At 35.1% G+C, this 27,113-nt stretch overlaps 1 protein-coding gene across 3 annotated transcripts; it reads right to left on the bottom strand.

Annotated features, from left to right (window-relative positions):
• Positions 1 to 1,221: 1,221 nt before the first annotated feature.
• LOC112555244 (von Willebrand factor A domain-containing protein 8-like) lies at positions 1,222 to 25,712 on the bottom strand. Of its 3 annotated transcripts, XM_025223549.1 has the most exons (44): positions 25,433 to 25,712; positions 25,157 to 25,237; positions 24,525 to 24,580; positions 24,336 to 24,410; positions 23,240 to 23,683; positions 22,984 to 23,033; positions 21,898 to 22,006; positions 21,480 to 21,584; positions 21,048 to 21,161; positions 20,760 to 20,894; positions 20,362 to 20,439; positions 19,926 to 20,086; positions 19,514 to 19,627; positions 18,832 to 19,000; positions 18,421 to 18,492; positions 18,002 to 18,117; positions 17,327 to 17,436; positions 17,030 to 17,136; positions 16,721 to 16,869; positions 16,259 to 16,334; positions 15,689 to 15,824; positions 15,213 to 15,332; positions 14,705 to 14,910; positions 13,741 to 13,892; positions 11,937 to 12,051; positions 11,220 to 11,358; positions 9,798 to 10,015; positions 9,390 to 9,509; positions 9,057 to 9,127; positions 8,758 to 8,883; positions 8,559 to 8,623; positions 7,963 to 8,114; positions 7,411 to 7,609; positions 6,785 to 6,866; positions 6,040 to 6,244; positions 5,619 to 5,733; positions 5,102 to 5,211; positions 4,921 to 4,967; positions 4,498 to 4,606; positions 4,116 to 4,241; positions 3,558 to 3,716; positions 3,243 to 3,341; positions 2,771 to 3,009; positions 1,222 to 2,061 (listed from the first exon to the last, which is right to left on the bottom strand). In XM_025223549.1, the coding sequence occupies exons 1-44, from the start codon at positions 25,560 to 25,562 to the stop codon at positions 1,959 to 1,961; spliced, it is 5,664 nt and encodes a 1,887-aa protein (XP_025079334.1). In that variant the 5' UTR covers positions 25,563 to 25,712; the 3' UTR covers positions 1,222 to 1,958. The 3 variants fall into 3 exon arrangements, with proteins under 3 accessions (XP_025079334.1, XP_025079335.1, XP_025079336.1); XM_025223550.1 differs by lacking the exon at positions 20,362 to 20,439; XM_025223551.1 differs by lacking the exons at positions 23,240 to 23,683; positions 24,336 to 24,410; positions 24,525 to 24,580; positions 25,157 to 25,237; positions 25,433 to 25,712 and having other exon boundaries at positions 21,898 to 21,938; positions 21,979 to 22,006.
• Positions 25,713 to 27,113: the final 1,401 nt, after the last annotated feature.

The following is a 27,113-nucleotide window of genomic DNA, read 5'->3' as shown; positions in this document are numbered from 1 at the left end:
TTGGTGACCCGTCTCTTGTCCTCCCTGACAGACATCTTCACTTGGCGGTTGGCTTCCAACATTCAGCTCTGAGACCTTCCTTCTCTTGTTGATCTTGGCACTGATGGAGCTTTTGTTTCAGTCCCTTTCTTGATTCAATCTTTTCCCAGGTCTCTGGAGTCATCCATTTCTTGTTTTTTCTAATAAAACTCTTGATAAAGGAAATTCAGCTTCATTTGCATCCGCGCAAGGTGGAGAGTGAAGGGACAGATGGTAACGATCAGGATACGAACTTTTCGAAGGGAGAAGTCTAGTCTAGATGTAACTTTAAGAAAATTTGAACCATAGATATATAGTACACCGTCCAATGTGTTGTAGAACTGACATCCTTTGGAAAAAGTGTCACAGTACTTTCTTGTTTAGCTTATTCAAACAGCAATTAGTGACATAGAAATATATGTAAAGGATTTAAGTTTGTAAAATCACATAATTTCCTAGAATTCTGCGATATAAACTCTGTTTTCGGAAGTTTCTATTCCCAAAATGTAGCTAAAACCACGGACCTGTATTAATGGACTGTTTGCAGACGATTTCAACAATGAAAGAGGTGGTTCATACTGCTGATTAAAACTATGGAAAGCTTGTGATGTTCGTCGTTTTAAACCGGAACTGGTTTAGAGATTGAACTCAGCTGCTATCAGATAAAAAGCTCCGTCCTGACATGTCAGATTATTTGCAAAAGCTGTTTTCAAATACCTTGTTCCTTCATTATCACAACTTTTAACCTAATTGCAATATTCGTTAAACCACGAACTAATATACACGTCCATGCTTAAACATATCCGTTCAGGAATATTTAAAATATGCTACTGTGAGATTCTTTATACTTCATGTGTGTGTGTGTGCGTGCGTGATATCGACACTTATAACAAATTAAGATAGGGAAATTCTTGCTGTCTGTTCTATAAAAACAAGGAAAAAGTGATCGACGATTTGTCAATTATTCATTTTGTGCCAAAATAAAAACGATCTGCGCAGGAAAGCATTAAATAGATATTTATTATCTGCACCTTGCACGACCCACAGGCTTTAGTTATGTTTGGAGTCTTGGGACAAACACTATGGAAGCTGGATAGTAGGGTGTCTCTCAGAGTACCCTTTGGGTGCATATTCCCTCTGACCTGCACTGACTTATTGTTACAGATTACATAGCAGACACGAAAGCACAATATTCAACAGACATTCAAGTCCCAAGAGGATTTATTATTACCACGTACTTATTCTGCTACATCTTTCTTGTTTATTTCTGTCTACACGAGAGGTAGAAATGTTTCTTTAAGCCCTCCCAAAAGTAATAAAGCACAGCAATTGAAAAAAAGAGTACCTTTCATTTTTTGAGTAATATACAAGTTATACAGATATTGTGCATCAATGTACACACAAACACACACAGATACACATCATATATGCACTTACACAGGTCTCCAAAGTACAGGTAATAAGTTTGTCAAGAGATCGACCATCAAACTGGTTTTTGATTACATAATCACGTAACTGAAAAGGAATTTTTTAAAAGTTTCTTGAACCAAAAGAAGATGCTAAAGCATTTGTATCCCTTGTATGGTCAGTTGTAATTTCAATCTCCACTTCAAACAGCATCTCAATTAAAAAATAATAAATAAAATACTTGGAAAAGAAACAGTATGAATGTCACATGAGAAATATTACAACCAATACACTTTACTGCTTGCTTTCTTGAGGTAATGTGTATCTGCAAAATGCAGTAAGAGAAAAAAAAAGAAGAGCAGTAAAATTTGAAATTTTAAACTGATCTGAATGATTTTGAAATATTCCTTTCGCGTTTTGTCTCCACCCCCTGACACACTAACAGTCTCAAGAAAAATAAAAGCTGATACTTCAAAAGCAATAACTATTTTATAGTTAATATTCTAAAGGAGGGGTTGAATAGAATGGTGACATCAACTCAGCATTGTTGAAGTGAAGATCTGTTGAAGGATCATGGGGAGATTCCTGGTGTCCATGCAGACATAGGAATGGCCCATGGGAAGCTGTTTATTTAATCTGAAGAATACAAAAATATGTACATTAAACTCTGATGCAGTCTCCTGTCTTGCGCTTGATACATGAAGGTACATTCACTCAGTCATGTACATATACTAGTTTGCATGCAAGTGTATACATTCATAAGTGTATGCATATGTATAGACATATGCCACTTGCATATAATAATAAATGAGTGATTTATATAGTGCATAATCACATTCACGAAGGAGCATGCTCTCAGCACTTGAGACATGAACATAATATTAAGGACTGAAGGAGAAACAACTATGTAGATAAGTAATAGAAGACACAAAGGGGAATCAGAGAACAAATAATAAGGATGAAGAGTATCATAAATCTGCAGAGAAAGACAAGCAGGAAGACTAGTCCCTTAACTATAATCACAACTATTGACAGCTATGTTGATTGGTGTAATGAGTAATGCTCATGAAACTGAAGGCATGCTGTTTCATACTTGTGGCACAATGAACTTTCCTCAGTCAGCCCAGCTGTCAGGAATGGATAACCAATTTTGTGGATGGTTGAGAAATGATACACCATTGAGAGGAAGAAAGATGGGCACAACCCTCACAAAGCAACTGGCCACGAGAAAAATGAGATCGCTACCACCTCACTCCCCCAAAAAAAAAAATCAAAAAAGGAATGGCCTTAGAATGCATACACATACATCCATAACTCTCAAGACATCACAAACTTCCTGGCTTACCTAACTGCCTGATCACCAAGGGACCCGATAAATATCGCATAGGCATTCACATCTTCATTAGATGTCAAGATTTCACCAAAGCGAGAAGGGCGAATTCCATAGCGGTCAAAGTTTGCATCACTTAAAAGAATGACAAAATGTTCATCAGCTTCCTCCTCTCCAATTTTCTCAATGGCATCTTTGACAGCCTCCAGAGTGTTGTCTCCACTGATGCAAAACTGAGAGTGGGCATGCATTGTCTGCAAAAAAAAAGTCACTATCATAATTATATACCATCCTTTCTTCTGCAGCAAATTATCAAAAGAAAAGCTATTTTTAAAGGGGAAAAAAAATTATGAGGCAAAGTAAATGAAATGAAAGAAAACAATCTGTTTAAAATGAAATAATAAAACTATGAATTTAAATATGATGGGCAACATAACTTTAAACATTTTTTTCGAGGCAAAAATTTTAATGTCTGTAAGATGCTTACTTTCAAGACATTCAATCTTTCTTTGTTGTTTTTTGGGGGCTTATCAGCCTTGACAATAGGTTCTGCAGATGTTTCACCAGAGTGACCATATATGTCATACTGAAATTTGAAACAAAAAAAATTCAAGAAAGTTATCACAGTTGTCAGACTTCCTTACATCTAATCAAGTACATAGATCACATAGAACAAACAAACTAACATTCTTTCTATGAAGTATCTTGTTGTTAAGATGTACTTTATGTACAACTTTTGTAATGATAATGAGGGTTGTCATTAGTATTGCTTTTAACACACAGTCTTTTATTTTTAGTTTACCTTGATTTTGTTTTCATAGTTTTCAAAAGCTTCCATCATCATAAGCGTGGCCTCCATTTCACGAGTAAGGCGAGAGTCATGACCATTGAACCGATACATGCTGCCTGACACATCCACCACCAGACGCAGTCTTTTGGGCAGCTCTTGAGGAGTTCCCATCTGGCACATGCAGACCTCACAACTATTAGGAATGAATAGCAACACCTTTCTCTGTGTGTGTGTGTGTGTGCGCATGCATGCACAAGCCCTTGTGTGTAACTTTCATCTTAAAACTGCTCAGGATTTTATGCTTCTTAAAACTGTAGATCTTTTCCTTTATTAAAAGCAATGTTTCCTATCTAAAGATGGAGCTGACACAAATATTTAAAAATGACTGTGATCCAAAGAGTATGAACTGTCAGCCTGACAATATAAACAGACTGATAAACATCAGGAAAAACATATGCAAATATAAATGAAATCAATTGTAGATAAATCATTTTAACTGGATCAATTCTCACACAGCCAAAGAAATTCTGAACCCTTATTATTTAAAATCAGAGGAAAGTGTTGTGAAACCTCTGGTTCCTTTTCACCACGACGCTTGTAGACAGATTTTTCTCCTGTCAGTCCTTCAATCAATTTCGCATCATCAAGGTCCCCATAAGCCTGATTTTTCAACCACTGCCGCTCTTTGCCTTTTGCCTGCAGCAACAGATACAGATCAGCTGTGTTCTCTTATGACTTTATGAATCTTGATGATGTAGAATTATTACAAAGCAAAAATTTCTCTTAAATCCATTCAGCTAACAGAAATTCAATGCATAATAATAAGATACATTTCAGAGAATATTTTTGTGTTTTAGATGCCTTAAAGTTATTAGTATTGAGAAGCCTTTTGATCATTTAAGCATGATATCAGCTGAAATCTCCCCAGAAATAGATTTTCCAGGTATCACACCTGCAAAGAGTCTAGGATCACCCGAAGACTCTGTACTTGCCGACGAACACTGGAGGAAAACTTCTCATATGTCTCACCATCAAACTCACTCATCTCGATTTCTCTGAGCCTGAAACAGTACACCTACTGTTTATAGAAAAAAATTATGTTAACGGCATATATCAGCAATGCTAGAGAAGACTTTTATAACATTAGTGATACATGTATATTGCAATAAAGGACCAGAGTTTAAAAAAACAGTTGGCAGTAATACACCATCTGACAATCTGCCACAGCTGAAACATCCAATGAAGAGGAATTCTGATGATATTATCAATGAAACTTAATTTTTATTATAGTTCTTCATTTTGCATCTTTCTAGCTTTTACATTCCTTGTGAATAAGCAGAATTGTACATCAAATTTACAATAGCTCCACCCAAACCTTTCACGATATGCTTTTTGTGCCATCTCTCGAGCAGCCTGACGTACCTGAAAACAACCAGTTGTTGAACAAAATAAATGCATGCACGGTAGAAAAGCAAGTAATGGTAGTAAAGTGGAAATGTTACATATCTGTTCCAGAAAATAGGATGAAATATGAACTGGAAAAGGTATCAACTAACCGATTCTGGCACAGCATCTTTTTCCCATTGTGGCACCTGAAACACTTGATGGCCAGCATCCAGTCTGTAAGGTCCTCCAAACCCTCCAAGGCCTGCTGTATTACTACCACCTATAAAAACAATATTATTTCCTGTCTTTATATTGACTCTATAATTAGCAACATGTATTTTATTTGCAAAAAAACTCAGGGTTGATTTAAAAACTTTTATAATAAAATCAGCCAACGGTAACAGTCACCAAAAAAATTCTTTATGGTCATATTATTATAAGGAAATCCCTTCTCAACAAAAGCAAAACTACTCAAGCCAATAGATAAGATGTTATCAAGTGCTATAGTACAACTTACTCAAGTACCCCTTGTTCATTCTTTGAAAAATCTACTTGAAAACCAACTTACCAAGTCCAAGATAAAAAAAAAAGATGATGTTAGGTGTTTCTATAAAAGTGTCAAATGACAATGCCAGAAATCCTCATAACTAATAATTTTTTTAAATCTACACGTAAAAATGGACTTACCTACACCACCTGCCCAGTTACCTCCTCCAACATGAGGCATGTTCTGAGGGTCTATTTGACCATGCTTTAAGTCAATATTTTCATGATCTCTACCACTCTCTCTTTCTTCATTCACCTGCACAGGCAAAAGTCACTTCAAGTCTAGAAAACTTTCTTCTATTCCTTAGCAATCCAGCACTAAATCCACTTCTATGATAGTCATCCCACCCCTAGTCCTAATTTCAATGACCAAACTTGCACTGACATGAAAAGCTCATATGGTCTGTCACAGAGTAAACACCTGAAACCTATTTGGTGAAAAATCGTCAGCCTCCAAAGAAATAGTAGACAATAACTATTCAAAGCCTTGCACTCTTTTAAGAGCTTCTATTCAAAGGAAAGATAAAGTTTCATAATGTTAAATCACATAAAATTGCCTTGCCTGTAAAGGTCTACTGTCTTCATAACCAATCATATTGCGCCACTCTTGAAGAGAACGCTTCAAGTTGACAACAGATGTCTCCCATGTTCGAACACAGCCCCCCACATCAACTGAAACGAGCCCATCATCACTCAGAGGTGCTATAAAGACACTGACTTCAGAAGCACTCATCAGCCAGGAGATATATGGAGACACATGACGAGATCTTCAACCAAAACAAAAAGCAAAAAAAAAAAACTTTTTTAAAATGTCAGTTTTAGATCTTTCACAGATATCTTTAATCTCTCATCATTCAAAGTATTTGCCTTTGAAAGACTCTTTATTATAATTATAAGCATTGGTAACAAGTCTGCTGCTGCTGATAATTCTGCAGCCATCTACATATGAGTTTGTAAAAGTAAATTGCTTTTGACATGATCAATGAATGTTCCATCAATATGTGTTAACATGTCAAAATGTAATTTCTGCAAAACAATCTGTGCCAAAGCCAAAGATAAATAAACAGTATTATTCAATGTATATTTTTATGAACATTAATTTACAATGTGTTCTTGTGTATGATATTTGTTTTTGATTTTAAAAATTCTTTCTTGATCTGCTCTTTCCCCTCTACTGTTATGAATCACATTATTTTTTTATTCTTAAATATTTCAACACAATAAGGTCTCTTGTATAATCACATAATTTGCAATATAATAGAATAGAACTTGCCATTGTTATACAATACATGCAACATCAGACTTACCCAGGTACAGGAATGTACCGCAGCTTTCGAATGGGGAGATCAGCAACTTCCAGGTATCCACTAAGTTCCGACGATTTGGAAGCTGAAGAAAGGTTACTTCTTTATAAAATATTAAAAGATAATTATATAAACTATTCAAAATGTATAAAAACTTTAATGTAACACAAAACAAGTGAATTAGAATGAATTATGCAGGTTTGTCTCATAAATTGTGATCACAGAACACTACTTTTCTACCCTAAAAAATAGCATCATCCTAATGAGAAAAAATATATTAGCCGACCAACACAAACTAGTCTGCTTATATTTTTAAGATCAACACTGACATTAAGATTCCTCCTTCTCAGTAAGAATCTAAAGGGTAGTGTAGCCAATAAAGTTGCCCTATATGTAACAAATGCTTGAAAATGAGATCTCCATGACTATGTACACCACATTAGGACATAAGGTTATGCAGTGTAGAATCCCAAAATTATTTTGCAGTAGGCCCTTAATACAAAATGTTTAAGTACTATCCTCATGTTGATATGCATATAATTTGATGTTGATATTGGGCAGACACCCTCTCAAAAACTAAATAAAGACATTATTATACACAAACAAACAAGACAAATGTCATGTTGCACCTTCTGATACAATAGTCTTTGGCACTTTCCATGCAGGCAGTGCACGTACGACTTGCCCAGACTTTGGCAAGTATGATATGGAGCGGCCAGCATTTGGTGCTGCAGGTTTGCTGATGAAACCAGAGAATGGATCATACTTTTTGTCATCACTGGTCTCTGGCAAAGGATCTCTCAATGCAGAATAAACTTCAACAGTTCCCTCAAAAAAAAAGGAAAAAAACCATCAAACATCAGTCCTATTACTTCTGTTTTGAAGCAAATTTTTTATTTCTTTGAAGCTATGAGGGTTGTGACTTGCTTGATTGCTTATTGCTTCATAAAATAATAGCAAAGAACAGATAATATCCATTAACATTTCCTCTACTACCATATTGCTGCTGCTTACAGTCCTTGTTTATGATAGGACAATATTTTTTTATCATTATCATACTGTGGAAAAATAGAGATTTCTGTCCTCCATGTTCCAGAAAGTTAATAATTGTGTTGTCTTTGCTGCCAGTAACCTCGACGCCATTTTTTCAATAATCAACAACAGAAGAGAACATGCTTTACCAGCTCTGGAAATCCAACAAGGATTGATGCGTAACTGTTAGGTGTGACTACAATGCGGTTGGGAGAGCTGATGTTCTTCTCTAGTGCAAGGCTCAGAGATTCATGAGACATTGGTGTCGTAGTCACTTGGCTTATCCGCATGTTACCATAATCTTGATGGGTTTTGGAAAAAAAAAGGTCAATAATAATCAGAGAACCTATACAGGACTGTTCCCCAACCAAAGTCAGGCTCATAATGCTCTACAAAATCTTCCTACACTTTTACAAACTGAAGCAATGTCTCATGTAACAACCTATCCATTGGTACAGGCTAAGGAAGAAAAAAATCATTATAGACAAGCCCTGCATAGGCACAATTCCCCCAAAACTAGCATGACACTTTTTTAAAACATGAGAAATATATTCACATTTAAGAAACAAAAATCATTCTCAAGACTATCGAAGGTCTTAATTCTTGGCATGTGATGTTATTTCCAGATCCTTTGTATTAAGAGTTTATGATTTGAAGACTCTGCCTAAATCTTGCCACTGGTTAAAAACTCTGCTGTGCAACTTCAACAAATGTCAAATAATGTAACAAGATAAAAAAAAAATACCTCCAGTTTCTGTGACTGGTTGAAGAATAAATTCATCTTCAGCTTTTCGATCCAGGAGGTATTTTCTGAAAAGAATGACAATACAGTAGACAACATAAAATATATATTCTTATTAATAAACACAATTTATGATGTGTTAGGAATTTGATTATGTATAATGTCTTTTAAGCTTAATTTAGCTTATGAGAAATAGTCTCACTGGTTTGAATCTGCTTCAATCAGTAGCCATTTGGAGATGTCGATGTTATGACAGGCTTGTAGCTTAATGGGGAGAGAAACAGAGTGTGATAAGCCCTCCAGTATGTTCAGCACTTCCACGTTCCCCCTGTAGGTATAAGAAACATTAAACCATTTACAGGAAAATACACTGGGTACACTGTGGAACGGGATGCTAAAAATATAGCATCACTGATTGTCTTAGCCTGTAGCTGACTTTCTTAACCATCGTCAGTAAACTGCTAGATTCGTAATATATTTTGGACATAAAAAGTTGCTTACTCATTTAATTTAAAGAAGAGTACAGTGCCCTTGGGATCATAACCAGCCTTTGTGCACATCCTGAAAGGATTCTGTAATAAAACAATCTATTAATATATGCTCTCAAATTTTTAAAAATTACTCATAATAATAATTATCATTGAATTCATGCAGCACTGTTTTTACTGCTCTGTGTGGTGCACAATATATACCAGTCACTATCCTTCATACTCACAAAGACAATGCTCTCTTGTGGTTTAACTACACTTTTACAAAATCATCAATAATGAATTGAAAACACCACAACCATTGTTCTCAAATTCAAAACAAATGCAATAGGCTTTGTTCATTCACCTTAACCTGTGGCATAACAGTTGTGAAACGGCGTTTTTCTGGTGGTGTTTCTGGCAAGCTATCGCTTAGAAGTCGAGTCACATCCCCACTGTCCATGTTGACCATTAGAACTACATTGGTCTGAAATTGGCAAATATTTTACATGTTTTCTATCAAAGTGCAAACTTCAAATATGGTAAAAATATAAAAGCAAATAACATAACAGTACATTAAGACAAAGCATGTAGGAGCAAAAATCAAAAGAGAAGGAAAGGGAAATAATCCAGTTATTATAGATTGGTGAAACAAGAGGCTAGGCTTCACATTTCACATAATGAACGATCTAAGTACAACAAGTGTTTGAAGATAGAATCTCATTTATAAAATTCAATGATTCATTCAGCAGTAACTCTCCCCCAGTATACTCACCACCTCTTCATGCAAGACAATGCAGTCATCCAGTGGTGCTGCAAGGGCAAGAATTTTGACACGTGGGCGATATCCTCCACTGGTAGAAGGGAAAACATCGTACAGATCTATGTAATTTGCTGTGCTCTTGAAGGGGTTGATGCAATACAGACCTATGGGATTGGCTGTGGCAACATAGATGATGTCATGCTTGTTTTGGCCAGGGCTTCGCTCTCCAGCTGCAGATTGAATACAAAAATATATGCATACAAATAAAAATGTGGCTGTAGACCACACATTAATATAGCAGTTTTACAAAACAAAAACCTCTCTCTAAAGCTAACTGCACAGATATGACGAAACTGAAGTGTAAACATCGATCACTGGCAGTCTAGTAGTTAGTGCATTGAACTGCAGAGCAGAACATGACTTGCTCAAGGACAACTTGAACCCTTGGCTGGAAAACCTGCCCACCCAGCAGGAAGGGTACCTGATCTATCAGGGGAGGTAAAAGCAGAAAGGAATAGGGATGGGCTCCATCATACACATGCTATATTCTAGTCACAGTGGACAGCGTTCCTATGACCTCTAAGCTATGAACATTCTACATTACATCAGTCATTACTTTAGTAAAAGGATAATGCAGAATATAATACATTTTTTGCTGACCAGCCAAAGAATTACCATCTTATCCTGTCGCTCTTCAGTTCCCTATTTCTACTTTATTTAACACTTTAATCACTTGCTTTTAAAAGAATTCTTAATCATTCTACTTTAATTTCTGTTTTAATATGGCTAATTAAAAACATTTTAATCACTATTTTTCACAGATCCTCATGCTTGCTATACAACTCTTTAACATACTAGCCCCTGCTCATCACCTGCAATTGAGATGATTCAATGCATTGTCAAGATCTATGATGCATTGGATAAAGTTCATGTGTGTTGTATGAGAGAGTATAGGGTGTATGTGCATGTTAAATGTCATTATATGTTCACACGTATAAATTATTTTGTGACCAAAAGAAACAATTTCTGTCCTGGATTATGCCTGGTATAGACAATAAAGATTGATCGATTGACACTACAAATCCAGCAACCCAACACTGGCAAAACTATTGATTGATGAGTTTATTGCAAGTTGAGGAAATCTCAGATTCTCCAACCTTCGCAAATAGTGTAATATGCAATAAAAATGTAAATGACCCAAGTCAAAATATCTTACACATTTCCACTGAAAAGATCACATGTGCACTGTGTCACATGTTCAAATTCACAATAAGCTCTGAGCCACATTACTCCTTTATGATGCATATCACACAATCCTGCTAAATGTGCATGCTATAATCAGTAAAACCTGTAAAAAAGAATAATAAAAGGTCTATTTTATGTTCACATCTTTTACACAACAGAATGCTTATGTACTAGAAATATCCACAGTACCTTTGCTGACATCCAAGTCACAGACAACATTACTCTCATCAATAGGCAATGTCCAGTATGCTTCTTGCTCTGTGAAGACAGATGCCCTGGTCTCTGTGCGCTCCAGTTTCTTGCTTTCAACATATAAGGGCACTGGACCCTACAATTTGTCAAAAATTGCATGACTGTTCAATGGCAGTTACACATATCAGATGCATGACACTAATGGTTTGTGAAGCATATCATCCAAATGATATGGGATTTTATTAATCAGATTATTATAAGAAAAGCATGACCTCCAAACCAGATTGTTATCATGTTTATATCTGGTGTCATTTATAAAGTAAGATGACCAGACTTGTAAGTACAATGATTATAAACAGAACTGAAATTTGCTTATGAGCAGTTATAAGTGTGTTGTATTACATCACCTTATGTTTAAAATCCTCTAAACATGATATACTTTATTACAACACATTACATGTATATATTACAAACATTATAATCAGCAAGCACAATTATTTTACACTGAACTAATGGTTACCTTAGCCTCCTTTTCAGCTCTTGATTCATGGGATATCCACTATTAGAAAATCTCACATTGCTGGTAATCAACTTGTGAATTTTCTTCTGTTCTACCCAAAGTAAAATTTGTTTGATGTGTTGTTTCAAGGCAAATCTATGTTGTCGTTTTAGCCACAGTAAAATCTAATTAAGTAAACATGTCGCATAACTGACCTTAATCTGTAGCTTTTTGGTTACCGTGGGCAACATCATGAGCGATGTTTTCTGCCGAAGACCTTGACTAGAAATTGTCCACTCTCCAACTACCTCAAACTTTGGCAGCTCCAGTCTTAACAAAAATTTTAAAAGCGCTAACTGAAGATGTCATTTGAAATATTGCACACAGATATTTAATCTAAACACACTTCTGACTGAAATAGTTGACCTTTCTCAATCAAATTTTTAAGCAGTACACATTTTCATTTTTTTTAAAAAAGCATTGCTTACAAAAAATACATTACTTTTATTGGCATGTTCACTGTATTTGTGTGTCCAAGGTACAGAGTGGGACATTTAAAAGTAGTCTGCAATACACTTGGCAGGCTATTTTTAAGTGGTTCACCCTACAACAAAAGAAATTTCTTGGAAAAAAAAATAATTATGCTTGATTTTAGAACCAAACTGCATTTTGAGTCAAAATGTGACAATTATCATTGAAGAACCTTCAAGCAAAATTTATTAAATATTTCACACTTCAGGTATATTACAGCAGAACTGATAATATGTAAAAAAATATCGTTGAATATGAAAGCTTATGAATAGATGCATCCAGACATATTTTGCCTGTGTATATGTTCATGTATGCACTTGAGTGTACTTGAATGTGCATGGATAGGTGGATGGAAGACAGCAATCACATATTTGTGTGTGCATGTGCAAGAATGCCATGATCTGGATGTATACATTTATATATACAAAATGTATGATAATCTTTACATACTCTTTTTTGAGTATTCACACATGCATGACTGGCTAGATGTAAAAGCTACGTGTGTGTGTGTGAAAGAGAGAAAAACACAAAAATGCATGCACAAGCATAAATAATTTCTACCAGCATATTTTTCTTTATAAATATGAGGATGCTTCTTTCTGTACTAATGTAACATAATGCCACACATAAGAAAGACACGACACTTTTAAAAACATTAACCATTTATTTTGAAATGATCACAATTATTTTTGACAAGAATTGTTCATGCAGTCACTAAGATCATAATTCTAAAAACACTATCCTCATTGGCTCCTTACAACATTTCGACATTCACTCTGTCATAAATACTGCAGGGTGCATCAACTAAATATCTGTGTTTAAAACGGTTTTTTTCATTACGTCATCCTAAATTATTTTTGTTTATGGCCCACAACACTTCATTTTCTGATATTCGTGGCAGTTATTTTAGTATGAAATGTTATAAAGTCAGATAAAAGACTGAAAGGAGCAGATTTAAAAATCAATATTAGAGATGTTTGTACAAGAAGATCCATAGTGTAAATGGCATATATTTTGTCAAATAATAAAATAATATCTAATTTAAAGCCTAAATATATTTTTTATTCACATGTAGTCACCCCAATTAATTTATGAATGCCTCCAATTCATAAAACCACAGCTGGAAAAAGAAACTCTAGTCTGCCCTAATTTAGAAGCCATTTCTTATCTGCTACGACAAAGAAACATTAAAAATGCTTGCGTTTCACCAGATTGTCTGGCTTTTGTTTGCATAAACTTAAATTAACAGACAAATCTTAGCCACAGTTTAACTGGCTAATGCTGAGGCCTTCAAGTATAATTTTACAAAATCTAAAAATTTGAGTAAGATTTTTCCAGTATTTTTCTCCCTTCAGATTACTTGGATTTCTGATGATTACATGTCACAGTTTTTGTTTCTTTTCATTTGGTGCATATACTGATTACCATAACTCATCTGTTTATGTAAATTTTGGCATGAATGGAGAACCAATATAAATTACCACTTACTCTTTGGCAAGAGCTATAGAAGCTTGGGAGGCACCAAGAGGAATGCCATGTTTCTGCATTGTTTCAATCAAAGTCTCCTTTAGTTCCTTGTTATACTGGTCAAAGTCAAACACATTCTTAACCACTGTTGTGAGGCCCTCACTGGGATATTTCTGTTCACATGTAACAGAAACAAAACTGATTGTGGTGGCAATAATGAAACTTACCATCCTTTTTAATATAATAGTAACAAAAAATATACATTTTTATAGCACTCTACTGCAACACCTGAGCACTAATCAGTTACATGAACAACATAAATAGTAGAAACTGCACAACAGATGAACAGAGTTATTAAAAAGAAAAAAAAAAGAAAGAAAAAGAAAGGATATAGAACAATAGCCAGACTAAGAATTGTGGCCAAAATCATTTAGATTCTTGAGCAAATGAGTTTTAAGGACATGTTTAGATGACTCTGCTGGTGGTATTTTACAAGAGGGAAAGAATTCCAACAAGTTGAAGCCAACTGGATAAACACGAACACCGACAGTTTTCATCCTGTTTCTTAGCACTCAAAGAGGCAAATATCTGTAGAAGTACATAGATACTGACCTGGAGCCATCCAAAAAGTATACTGCTATCATTAATGTGCCTTTACTATCTATACATATTTCCTCTTCCATATCTTTTCTCCAGATACTTCTTCTGTAGATGTGGTCCCTGTTTTAAGGTCAAGACTAGATAATTCCTAGCACCAAAAATAAACCATCCTCTCGCCTTCATGTCATAGCTACCTCCCTTTACTTTAAATGTTGACTTCAAGCTGTGATTACATCAAAATTGTAACTGCTAATGCCCAGTCACAATTACCTTTTAAAATTCCAAAAGTAAACCTTTTGAAATCAGCTCCTGTCATGGACAATTTTAATACTGCATTAATATTTTCTTATCATGCCCCTTGACAACAATACCTCATGTTATTTACCTCAAGATGACGGACGATGTTGACAACTTCACGAGTGGAGTATGGATAGCTGATCAATCCCTGATCAGCCATATTTCTCAACTCACCAAAGGCAAGGACAAGTTTATGCAATGTAGCCTCTGGAACATGAGGTCCATATTGTCGCAGCATGGCCATCTCAGATTCCACATCTGGATTGTCAATTGCGTGACAGCTAAAAATGTCACCTGGTTAAAACACAACGTAAATATTTGATTCATTACAGATAAACTCTCATCATATTTTTTGTCTGCAGTGCTACCTTCTGATAATGTATCATTCACAGCCTAAAAATCTCTAAGTCTCCAGAGAATTGAATATATAATTAAATCAAGGTTTACTTTAATATACCATCTAGAACTAGAACATCCTCAAAATACTTTCATGGCAAATGATGGTATGGCCTAAAACAAAGTAACAGTTCAAAAAAGAAATGTTTTTGAATAACCAAATTAGTGCATATCAAATTGCTTTGCAAATGGCAACTTACCCATTGCACCAAAAAAATCATTGCCCAAGAAAGGAAAACCTGGTCGATTTGCTAAGACAATCATGCGAAAGTCTGGATGAGAAACAATTACAGTGTCACTTGGCTTGATGCCAGATGTTGCTGCAAGAAAATTAAAAAAATGACTGCGTTATTGACATGCAGTAAATGATAAATTATAAATTAAATAGAAATAATTACTGATGACATTTAAAGTTTAATAATACACTTTCATGCACTTTTTCTAGCACTCTTTTGATCCAAATTAAGGGGAGAAAGAGAACTGGAGAAAAAAAATCAATGTACTAAAAGCTGCATACATTTGCAGGATTTACTTTCATTCTCATCATTTATGCCAAAGCATCACAAGTGGCCCTAAAATATGTATTAGCTTCTCCAAAGAAAGACTTGTGATTTAAAATACACAGATAAATTGTAAATGTTGTTCCAAAATATAATTTTACAGAAATAACCATTACATGAAACAATACGGCGCCCATCAGACAAATGCATTTCTCCAGACTCCACAAGAGTTTTCAGTATGCAAGTAACATGAGTGGGGGCTTTGTCTGCTTCATCAATCACTAGAACATTGCCAGACTTTACTGCTTTTACCTGAAAAGAATATGTGCATGGAGAAAATTAATTATATTTTATAAATACCTTTTTTTTTTATATATAAATTGCTGCAGACTTTTAAAAATATGATTCCAAAACTTGTTTCTTAAATATTCAATGATGACAACAATTTGCTATTGTTGCTGCTTATTTTGTTTTCCTTTTTGACTCTTTGAAATCATCACATTAAATAAAGAAATTAATATTCAACTTGCAGTTTACCTAACTTATCAAGTCTATTCAAATTTTTTTTTTAATTCCAAAAGAGGCAAATTTTTACCTCACCTCCAAGTCCACAAAATTAATGGCAAATAAATGGTATAAGTTGAAAATTATATCCATGCAGAAAGAATTATTTTTCATAAACAAATCATGCTATCAAACTGCAACAAGAAATATAGGTGTCAGGAAGAGACTAAAATCCTACTGACCAGTGGAGAATCTTCATATATGATAATGCCTTCTTTGACAGTAGGCTGCAGTGTTAGGGTCTGAACAGTGGTGTCTCTGTCAGATAAAAAGCATGAAATTACTTCAACAACTCATTTTTAAACTATTTTCAATAGTTTGATTACAGATGGAGTGGGGTATAGGTGCATAAAGATCATATTTATGAGTAAACTAATGAGTGGGTCCAATACTTAGACTAAACCTGTATATTCACTTGGTCTGAATAAAATCATGCATGCATTTTTGTTTGTTTTCTTTTCTTTTTGGGGGAGAAGGGATTAATTTTACAGTAAAGCAAAATAGCCATATAAATTAAATAAGCTTTTTTTTTTTTTCTTCACGACTTTTAAAGAAGTAATTTAGAATATGTCTTAAATGACCAAAGTGAAGCATACTGAAAGAAATATTACAGTAAAGGAATAATTCATGTAAATATTAAATACCTGTGAAGTTGTATGTATTCTCGTGGTCTGTTTAGCAGCTGCAAAAACCTGTCAACAATCTTGTTCTTGCCAACACCTTGATTCCCAACCAGCAACAGATGCTCTCCAAGAGTAAAATCTTTCATCATATCTTCCATCACACTAAGGTGCTGCGTAAAATAGAAGAAAGATGAAAAACATCCATTCTTTTTGCAAAACAAACTTTTTTGTAAGTAAGGGCAGGTCAACATGGCATTTGTAATAGACTTAAGTCACATACTCTATGGTGCTGTGATGTCTAAGGAAAAACAATAGTCAAAAATATCCTACCTGAGGATTTTCATAAAAAAGGATGTTGGGAACTTTTGTTCTGTTGTCTGGATTGTAGACGGGGATAGAGGTATTCCCTACTCTTAAAATTCCATCCTTTACTTCACCTGCCAAAATTTACAATAAAACTTTTCCCTTTCAAAAAGCGAATAGAAATCATTGAAGAATGAAAAATATTAAAATTTCATGCAACAACATCTGTATGCTTGGAACCTAATAATAGACAGACATTTGTGAGTTATGTGCAATAATCTGTGCAAAAATTTTAGTGTGAAAATGAGTGAATGTATGACTTACATGTAACTGCCCTCTCGAAATCCTCCAAAGTAGACTCCACCTTAGCAGCCACTATCCCTATCTCAGTCAGTGTTTGCTCCAGTGCTGAGTGAGCAAGTCGTGGAAGAAATCTAAATTGAAATATTATTGAAAGTAGTAATAAAGTCTGCTGAATCTAATACCTGATAGGATTAATTTCTTAATGAAAAATTGTAAGTTCAACATAAAGCAAATATGATGTTATAAGATAACTGCACATATTGGCATCATCTAAATCAACACAAGACAAAATTTTACTTCAAAATACAAATCCCATCAAATAGAACTAACTAGAACAAGACTATAGCTAGGGACCTAAGGTAAAGCTATTTTAAAAATCCCACTCCACTTTAAACCATTAGCAAGAAACTGCTAAATGTTCTTAGCATCTACTTTAGTTAAAAAACTAAAACGTAAAAGCTTGGAACACTTACGCATTTCAGAGAGCAATAGACAAAGCAAGATACTTGATGGGTGAACATCAACAGACCTCATGAATTGAAAGATAACTAACAGCCCCAGTTCTACATCCAATATATAACTGCAGCCCCAAAGTACTACCCCTTGACTGATGTTACACAGAAAAACAAACAAATTTCAAAGGCAAGTTATGCACCTCTGTATATCAACACACACACAAAGTTTCAAGGTTCTCACCTGGCCAAACAAGCCTTGTGTATCATGCCATATAGGTCTTCACTTGGGTATTTAGACATACGTCGTGCAATTCGCAGAAGTTGTCTTGTAGACATTGATGAAGCTAAGGAATTGAGCTACAACATAAATTTTTGTCAATTTTTTCCACATTTGAACACAAAGATGCAAATGTAAAGACAATTTCATAATACTGTGTAACAAAAGAATGGTTTCAATAAGCCAAACACATTCAAATAATAAAATATTTTATGAAGAGACATACATTTGAAAAGAAAAGGCTGAAAGCTTTAATGAGTTATGGTAGAAGAAACGTTTTCAGAATTTGGAAATTAGTGTCTAATTTACAGCTGGTCCAAAATTATTTTTTTTAATTCTAACACATCTTCATTCTACACATCTTTTATGTAATCCTGACTTACTGTCCCATCATGTGAGTCTCGAAGTTTGTGGACAAAGTCAAACACTTTACTCATATCTGGCATGCCAGGCACCTGGAGATAATTGTTAATGTGGTCTATCAACCTTTATGTACCAAAAAATGTTAGACAGTTTGTCTTTCAAATGCAGAAACGTTTATGATATTAAAATTTATCAGCAACTGATTTTAACCAAAAAAAATCATCACTGATAGCTGAATACATCTCAAACTGAATTTGATTTGATTTGTGACTGTAATGAGTTTTGATTATATTTGCGTATGTACATCCAAGAAAAAAAAAATCAATGTAAAATAAAAGACTTCTGTAAAGAAAAAAAGGCTAAGGATGGAGGTACAAAGATTACTTGTGATTATCATGAACTTGAATAAAATGCAAGTTTTCTCAACTTACCAGATTGACAATGACATTGTACTCTTCATCGCGTGAAAGGGGGCGCATGTGGTGATAAAGAAACATAGTCAACATCTCGGGTGATAACCACTGCTGCTTACTACTGCCTACAACAGGTGGTTCAGCAAGCGCCACAATTCGGAAGGAAGGATGGATGGGAAAAATGTTTCTGTGATGTGCAAACATTAAAATATTTCACTTAAACTGCTTTTTATAGCCTAGTAATCTACATTACATTTTTCAAATTTTCCTTTGCACGTGCATGAAAATGGGTGGTTAGGGAAGCAGGCAAAAGTGGATAACCAGGCAAGTGACATTCATTAATGTGAAGGCAGATGTATGCATACTTGACAAGAAGAAGAAAGAACAGAGAGACAAAGGGAAATAAAAAGAAGTAGGTGTGGCTATACCAAATATCAACTACAAAGTAAAGAGAAGATGTGACTTAATCAATTATAAAATAAAGAGAAGTAGATGTGGCCATATAAAATATCAACTATAAAATAAAAACCTTTATCCAAGTCAAACTTTTTAATAATAATAATAGGTAAAAACTTTTATGGTAAAAATATACTTTGTTTTTGATGTTAACACAATTCCTGCTACTTCCTCAAAAAAACAAGCTTTTCCTTCTGAAGAATAATCTAGCACTATCTGGAGATACTGATGATAGAAGCCTCACCTCTCAGCTAGTTGGTCATTGGTCAAACCAGTCTCTTCTTTGACAGCCTCAAAACGTTCTTCACTCAGAAGGCGTGTCCCATCAAACAACTGCACCTCTCGCTCATTCACCAGCCTGACAACATTTATTACTGAAATATGCATTTTGCTTCCTCTTTAAAGTTCTGGTAGTAACAATAATGTTCAGAATCCTTTACAAGTATGCAAAGCTTCCATATAAATGCACTCTTCAAAACAGATAAATTTGAAAATTTTATCAATTTATGCAAAAAATAAATGCAGTTTATATTATTAATTAGTACATCACAAAAGAAGTTTTTCAACAACTATTTTCACACTGAAAGAAAGACAAAACTTTATATTTTTTTTAATCCTATTACACATATTTTTATCATGCAATAAACAGTTTCTACCTATGAAGGACTGAGAAGGAACCTTGATTGATCCTGTGTACACCATCCAAAACAGCCAAACTACCTTCTACTGCTGCTGTCATGAGGGGTGCTGGCCGCCACACAGTATCACCATTTGGCAGGGTGGTTCTTTGCTGAAGTAGGTCTCTTGAAGTCATATCCTGAAGAAATATGAGAGAATGTATGAGCTATCTGACATACATAATGTCCAGAGTGCAAAACAGAAGGCAAATCATTCCAAAAGTATAGTTTTAATAAAATAGTCTTCACTGAAGGTAATGAAAGATAAAGCACAAAGAATAAATAGGGGAGGGAATAAAATGTATACAGATAATAATACAACATACAGATAAACTAGTTTTAAAGTCTGACATGGGCTTACCCAAAGAAAGAAAAACATGTTTTCAGTCATCTCAAGAGCAGACAAACAACTAACCTGGTACAGCATTATGGGTTCAATGTGGTAGCCCAACATGTCTGCAAACTGCTTCACAACTACTGTCTTACCACAGCCCTGAGTGAAAAAATGGAGTCAAAATAAAATATATGTTTCTTTAGATTTGATAATTTAGCTTTCCAATGCAGGGTTACATAAGGTTTTATGCAGCTCTATAGCCATTTACATAAATCACTAGAGTGAGGGATGGTCAACATCTTTAGCATTACCATAGCCAGATTAATAAACTGGTTACGGGTACCAAGTGTATCTTCAGACTTGGCCACCCTCACCCCCATGTGATACACTCTCTACACTGCAGTTTAAAAAGGGTTTTATGATTTGAAATATTAATGGTTTCAAAGAACCATTTATGACCATCGGACAAATGTCTTTACCCTTGGTCCAATGATGCAGAAATCTTTGACCAGGTGAGACTGCAGCATCTCTGACAGAAACGCATCGTGGTATCCTGTAGGTACAAATGTTCCATCTCGTCCCAGTGGAGCAGATGTCAAGTGTCCAGCAGATACCTGAGAAAATGACATAATGCACTGCAGTAAGCCTAAAGGCTTTTTAAGAAAAGAAAAGCATAGAGAAAGCACAACCGCAGAATGACAGTAGCAAAATAAATGAAATTTTACACAACTTTGAACCAACAAAATGCTTGTCTTTTTTAAACTTACTGTAAGGTCATATTTTTTGTTCCCAACACTGATTTCAGCTTGTGCATTCTTTGAGTCTTTTCGGATGCTGCCAACTCCACCTTTTGTCTGTCCTGTGTCTACCAGCTCAAATTTCTGCAACATATAATTAACAGTTTTTAATTCAGTTAGGTTCAGTAAAAATTTATCAATAGAGTTTCATATTGAGAAGCTTTTCTAAATCTAAAAATCTTGGAAAATATGATGTGTAAATTCCTGACTTAGAAACAACTGAACTGATAATATTTTTTGTTCATAATCACAAATTTACTTTTTTCCCAGCAAATTTTCATGGCAATTTCATTATATTTATGCTTATAAAATATTTCTCAAGACAGTCATCAGGGAAATATGGCTGGCATAATGTAATACAGAAGACAATGATGTGCTGTGCAAGGAGCAATAGAATATTACAGCCAACGCGTCCAAGACTGCAGTTTTGCCCTCCTTCCCCAGCATAAGATTGAAAGGATACAGTCGTTGCAGCAAGTTATATGATGAAAGCTCTGGGATTGTATCCTGCAAAAGACATTAAGAATATCAATTAAACTCCCATGCTCTTAAAGTGTCTTCTGTTTATTATTTATTATATTTATATATTATATTTCTTATAATTTTTCCCAACTGCTGTTGACCATTTCCCCTCCACTGGAAACAGTCAATGGCTTGTGCTATCCATACAACTTTAAAACATGCTTCACAACCTGAGTTCACTAAATGGTGTGCATCGAATCTGAAAAAAAAGAACTATTTCACAGACTATTTCATCTACACAACTAGGAAACACAAAAATCTGCAACAAATATGCATATCAATGAAATGTCATACTAACCAGTAATTTGACTATGTAAGGTAAGTTGTCCATGGGAAAGTCAGGCAGACCAATTGATTCTGACTCTCTCTGTTGTAAGGTGGTTGCAAAAGAAAGGATTTGTGATATTCTGCAAAGCAAAGCAGTTCTTTTGATCAGCAAACTTTACAAAAACACTGGCTTTAAAAACTATAACTGTTTTAATTTTAATACATGAATTTAAATATATATATATAAAATCATAGTTCTAATATTCCTGTGAATGTAAACTGCTGAAGTCAATTGATCCATTTGAATCACAGCCTGAAATATATCATGAAAATATTAACGTGATGAAACATATGTGGCAGAAGATGGCTTAGATGCAACTGAAGTTTGATTGGTTAGTCATACCAAAAGGCATGCAAATTTGCTTTGTTCCAGTGGGGACAGAAGAGGCCACAATGAGGCAGGTTGAAGGGGAGGGGTATGTATCCAACCTACAGGTAGGCAAATTCCTGCTGCACAACAACATGGCCAGCTACCCATAGCACAATAATCCTCCTGGTGGACATAAAAGACATTAGGAGTGTGGGGGAGGGAAGAAGTGCAGCATGAAGAAGTCAGCAGAGAGCAGCTTAGAAAGAATGTTGAAAACTATCATCACCTTAGCCAGCAGTCCATTTCAGAACTGAGCCTCTGAAGCAGAAAGTTTGCCTTAAGTTACTTTGCTGGGCAGTGGTCACATTAGCAGCTGCAGATGACCTGAAAGTGTTATAATAAAGAGGGGTGCCCAACCTACACCCCACAAAGATGCCTCATGCAGCCCACTCATTTTAACCAGACACAACATAATTTCATTTTTAACGTCACGATTCTGGCAAAACCACCATATTCTGGCCTGCAAGATTTTATATCATGTCCAGTGCGGCCATTGAGCAAGAAAAAGTTGGGCACCACTGTAACAAAGACATCAACAGCCTACAGCTAGATGTGCAGCATTATTTTCACAAAGTGTCCATGAGCTATAAGGTAACACATAATCAGAGATTCTAGACTTAGTATCAAAAAGCTGAAGAAAATAAAAAATCACAACCAAAACACTACTTCGAGTCTGGTCATTGTTACCTGTCAGATGGCAGGTGAGATGCTTGTTGTTGTAATGAAGCATATATTTCCTGAAAAGTAAATCATACTTGTTTATAATGCAACTTCTTTTGAACTCAATCCCAGCAAGTGTGTTTACCACAATGTCATAAGGGTGTCTGACTCTAATATGGGTTAAACTCATTAAATTGCTTACACTAAAGAAATAAATGCTTGTTGGATCAAAAGTAACAAACATTGGTCAAACAGTAACAAAATAACTCAGACAAAACCTTACCTTAAATGGCAATGGATAGACATCCCTTGCCTGAAACCTAGACCGAAGAGGTGGGTCCAATGGATTGCCTTGGTAATGTGGAACTGGTAACCCAAGGGCTATAACTCTGAAGAATTCACTGACCCGAACAAGTTTAAGGGCATCTAACTCTTCCTTAGAATGCTCTTCCAAAAGCTTGTCATAGCGTTCAGCAGCAACAAGAAACCTCCCATCATCCAACTGCATCTCCCGGTTCTCTAGAAGGTTGTTAAGAACTGGAAGGACATTCCGCTCTGCCTTTTCCACCCCTTCCAGCAGCAGAACACGACCCTCCAGTGCAGCCCTGACTGCACATTGATCTGCATAGTATGCTGTGCCTACGTGTATTTCACGCCTCTGTTTGAGGTCAGACTCTGTTGTATCTCTTGACAATGACACATACTCATGTTCACGTTTGGTGAGTTCCTGTTAAAAAAAAAAATCTTTGACAAGAAAAAATAAGTCTTTATTATCTTAAACAAAAACTGTTAAACATAACCAAGGTTTGCAAAATTTTGAATATAAATGTAAAAATCCTTAAGATTTGAAGATCTTTATCATTTGTCACATACCCTACTCCAATATATACACCAAAAGATCACCATTTTCAAAACATTATCTTCACTGTAAATACTTGATAAATGATTAACAGAAAAGAAATATCATAGACTTTTTGGAGGCTTTTATTTTTAGCTTACATCTGTTTTATAAAGTGCACAAGATTACAACAAGACAGTGCTGCATTCAGCAAATAAAATAACTGCCTCTGTGTTGTCTTTAATCAACACACAATTACTGTTTGTAAATGAGTGTAGATCGCATGTGAGTCTCAATCATGATTGTATGCAGGTCGCTCTGGTGGAGTAGGTATGAACATGTTGTGATATTGTTGTCATAGGGTTCTAACCCTTGCTTTGCTATAGAGCTGTTACTTATTGCCCTAAAGATAAATAAAATCATATCTTATCACAAATATTATTACATTGCCTGCCATAATAATATGTAAGAAAGAATATTATAAAAATAAAGCAGTTATAAAACACAGAAAAGAAAAATAACCTCAAAAATACACACATACCAAATACATCAAAGCAATTTGCCGACGAAATGGTCCTGGTGGTCCTATTAGAAAAATATCCTGTCCCAAGGCATCCTTCAAAAAAAAAACAACTTTTGTTTACATTTACTAAGTTAAAAAAAATACAATCACTTTTTTTGTTTAGAAGAAATTTTTGTGTTTATTTTGATCAGCATAAAAATGATTTACCTTTTGCATAATCCATCTCAAATGTCGAAGAACAGTTTGTGGAAGTTCCTTCTTGTCTGAAATGGATAAGACAACAAAACAAAATACAATGTTGCAATGATAATGTGTGTCTTGATGCACACCAGAAAGCATCTGTAAAACATTTTTTGGTCGACATACCTCTGGATCTCCTTAAATGTGCTAAGTATGCTTTGCAACATCATTTATTGCCCTATTGAAATATGCTGCCAACTTTGGCACATGGATTAATGTTATAATTTATATGGATTCAGTCAATACAACTTTTTCTGCAATGTAAATTTGATAATTAATGCACATAGCTTGCTTAAGTGGTCGATACTGAGAACAAAATGCTAAAACTACTCACAAAACTTCCAAACTTAATCTTTCCTGATCGTATGCAATCTATTATTCACCATCAGATTTTCGGGGCTGCTTTATACCAGCCACAATACTTTTGATCTCTTTGCTTGACAAGCATATGGGTGTGGCCACTGATCACTGTGGACACATTTATCGTTTTATGTGTGTGTCCATGTGTATATAAACAGTATATATCAGTTTTAAGAGGGAGTAACCAAGAGTAACCAGACAATTAAAAATGTACTTTCCCACAGACTTAAGATACCTACAATATTTCCTAGGAACAAGTTCTGGTGCTTTAGGATCTTTCACTTGAATTGAAACATCACCTATGCTGACTCTCTTTGAACCTGAAAGAAAAGATCATAAATTTGCTAAATGTGTGATTTATGAACTTTAAATTGTGCGCGCTATTCAAATTAGCAACAAATCAACAAGATCGTGAAAACATGACTGATATGAAAAGCCAAGACTGCAATATTAATTAATGTATTTAAGCTTGATACTTGCTGGTTATTCGTGGAAGTAAAAAACCAATTTCTTACCTGACTCAGAGGAGCACCATCTGACTTGTAAATCTGCAGTCGATTCTCTCCATGCAGGCTTAATGACAGCCTGAAGGTGTCTCAAACGGCGGTTAGCCCGCTCGAGACTCATGAAGCCAAAAATCCTCATAAACTATTTTAGCTGCTTCACCGTGTCATGGTAATCTGTTATGAAAATCGCAGAAACTTTAGACAATGGTCCAAAGTCCGCCTGAACGCAAGCGTTCTTCCACCTTGGCTACACGCGTAGTTCGTCTCAATCCGAGGCTGTCGTCTGCTGTTCAAGGGATCATGCCGTTTTTCTTAAACTTTTCTGTAAAATATTAAATATTACACACACAATTTATATTTTAACTATATCACTACCTTTATGATAACCGTATAGTAGAATTAAATTTTATACTTGTTTTTGGGAAAACAGAGCAAAAACAATATATATTCACTGAATTTAATGAGTTGTCCCTCGCTCAACAACAAAATGTCTTCCCATTCATTGGGTGTAAAGAACGAGCAAGGAAGTCAGTACATTAGGGGTTATAATGCTCGTTTTTAGGGATTTTTATCTTAAAACCACAGCAGACCGTATTACCTTTAGGGTAAAATGTATCAGACCAAATTCATCAACGACTTGGTCTAGCTTTCACGTTCGTTCAACTTTTGTGAATTTCTTTAAAACTGATCATGACTAAATATGCATTTGTACCTTCGTCCTCGGTAATTCCAAGTAAAGGGGCACATATTTCACAAATATTGGTATGAACCAGGGACAAAGGAGTTTTCTAACTGCGATAGATTGGTGAAAAATACGAAAAGTCTTATTAATAACATCTTACCCTTAATCCTTCAGGTTACTGTTTATATGTCAAATATAAGTTTTAAAATGTTTTTTCATTGACGTCAGAAGCAAAAAGTTAGAGAAAAACCTGTAAGAAATTTTGACTGTAACTGCAAGCTTTTCAAAACGTCTGAGAAAATATATTGTGCTGTAAAGAACTGTCATCAACTCCACTACTGCATGGCACCATTCCCAATAAATAACACTGATGAGTACATTCTGTTAATGCATTGTACGATCACAATAAATTAAATTGATACGTGTGGCATGAGATACCAGGCATGTATTTTATATAGATGGGTAATACATATAGGTACACAATCCCTGCACAATTCGACTTGTATGTTGGCTTCTTACTGAAGGAGTCATGCCTTAAGTAGTCACAAGCCACACAGGGGGGAAACATGTTGAAAAGCATTATAAAACAACATACTTTTTGTTACAGTTTAAACCAATCTTCCTAAGCAATGTGGACCCACGATCAGAAATGGTAGACTATAAGCAAGTCATAAACATTCAGAAGTGCATCTATTTTGGAGTCAAACATGTCTTTGGTGATGATGGCAAAGTTCTGCCACATCATACATTTTTTTAGATGATTGGCAACTGGTCTTTTGGCGGTTACTTCAAAGTATGATGTAAATAGTTTATTATAAGCTACTGTTTTACTAAAGTTTTTGAATACTTCCAGGATTCTTCATTACTCTGGTTATGTGAGATGTTTGATGACACGCTGCTACATACTGTCACACATTTCTTCCCCACCCTATTCCATCACACGCACACACTCTCATACACTTTCTTGCATATGCACACTAACATGTATCATGGGCATAGATGTGTGCA

Source organism: Pomacea canaliculata, linkage group LG14 (genome assembly GCF_003073045.1).
Source record: "Pomacea canaliculata isolate SZHN2017 linkage group LG14, ASM307304v1, whole genome shotgun sequence".
Lineage (NCBI taxonomy): Eukaryota > Metazoa > Mollusca > Gastropoda > Architaenioglossa > Ampullariidae > Pomacea > Pomacea canaliculata.
Note: the sequence above shows the minus strand (reverse complement) of the source record. Positions and strands in the feature narration are given on the sequence as shown.

What these genes read in the sequence shown, in the direction of transcription:
- LOC112555244 (XM_025223549.1), bottom strand. Translation starts at nt 25,562, where the DNA reads ATGAGGATTTTTGGCTTCATGAGTCTCGAGCGGGCTAACCGCCGTTTG. An exon ending in GAGACTCACATGATGGGACA is followed by an intron (nt 18,118 to 18,420) that starts GTAAGTCAGGAT and finishes TTTATGTTGTAG; the next exon opens with CTCAATTCCTTAGCTTCATC. An exon ending in TGATCCTAGACTCTTTGCAG is followed by an intron (nt 4,242 to 4,497) that starts GTGTGATACCTG and finishes CTGTTGCTGCAG; the next exon opens with GCAAAAGGCAAAGAGCGGCA.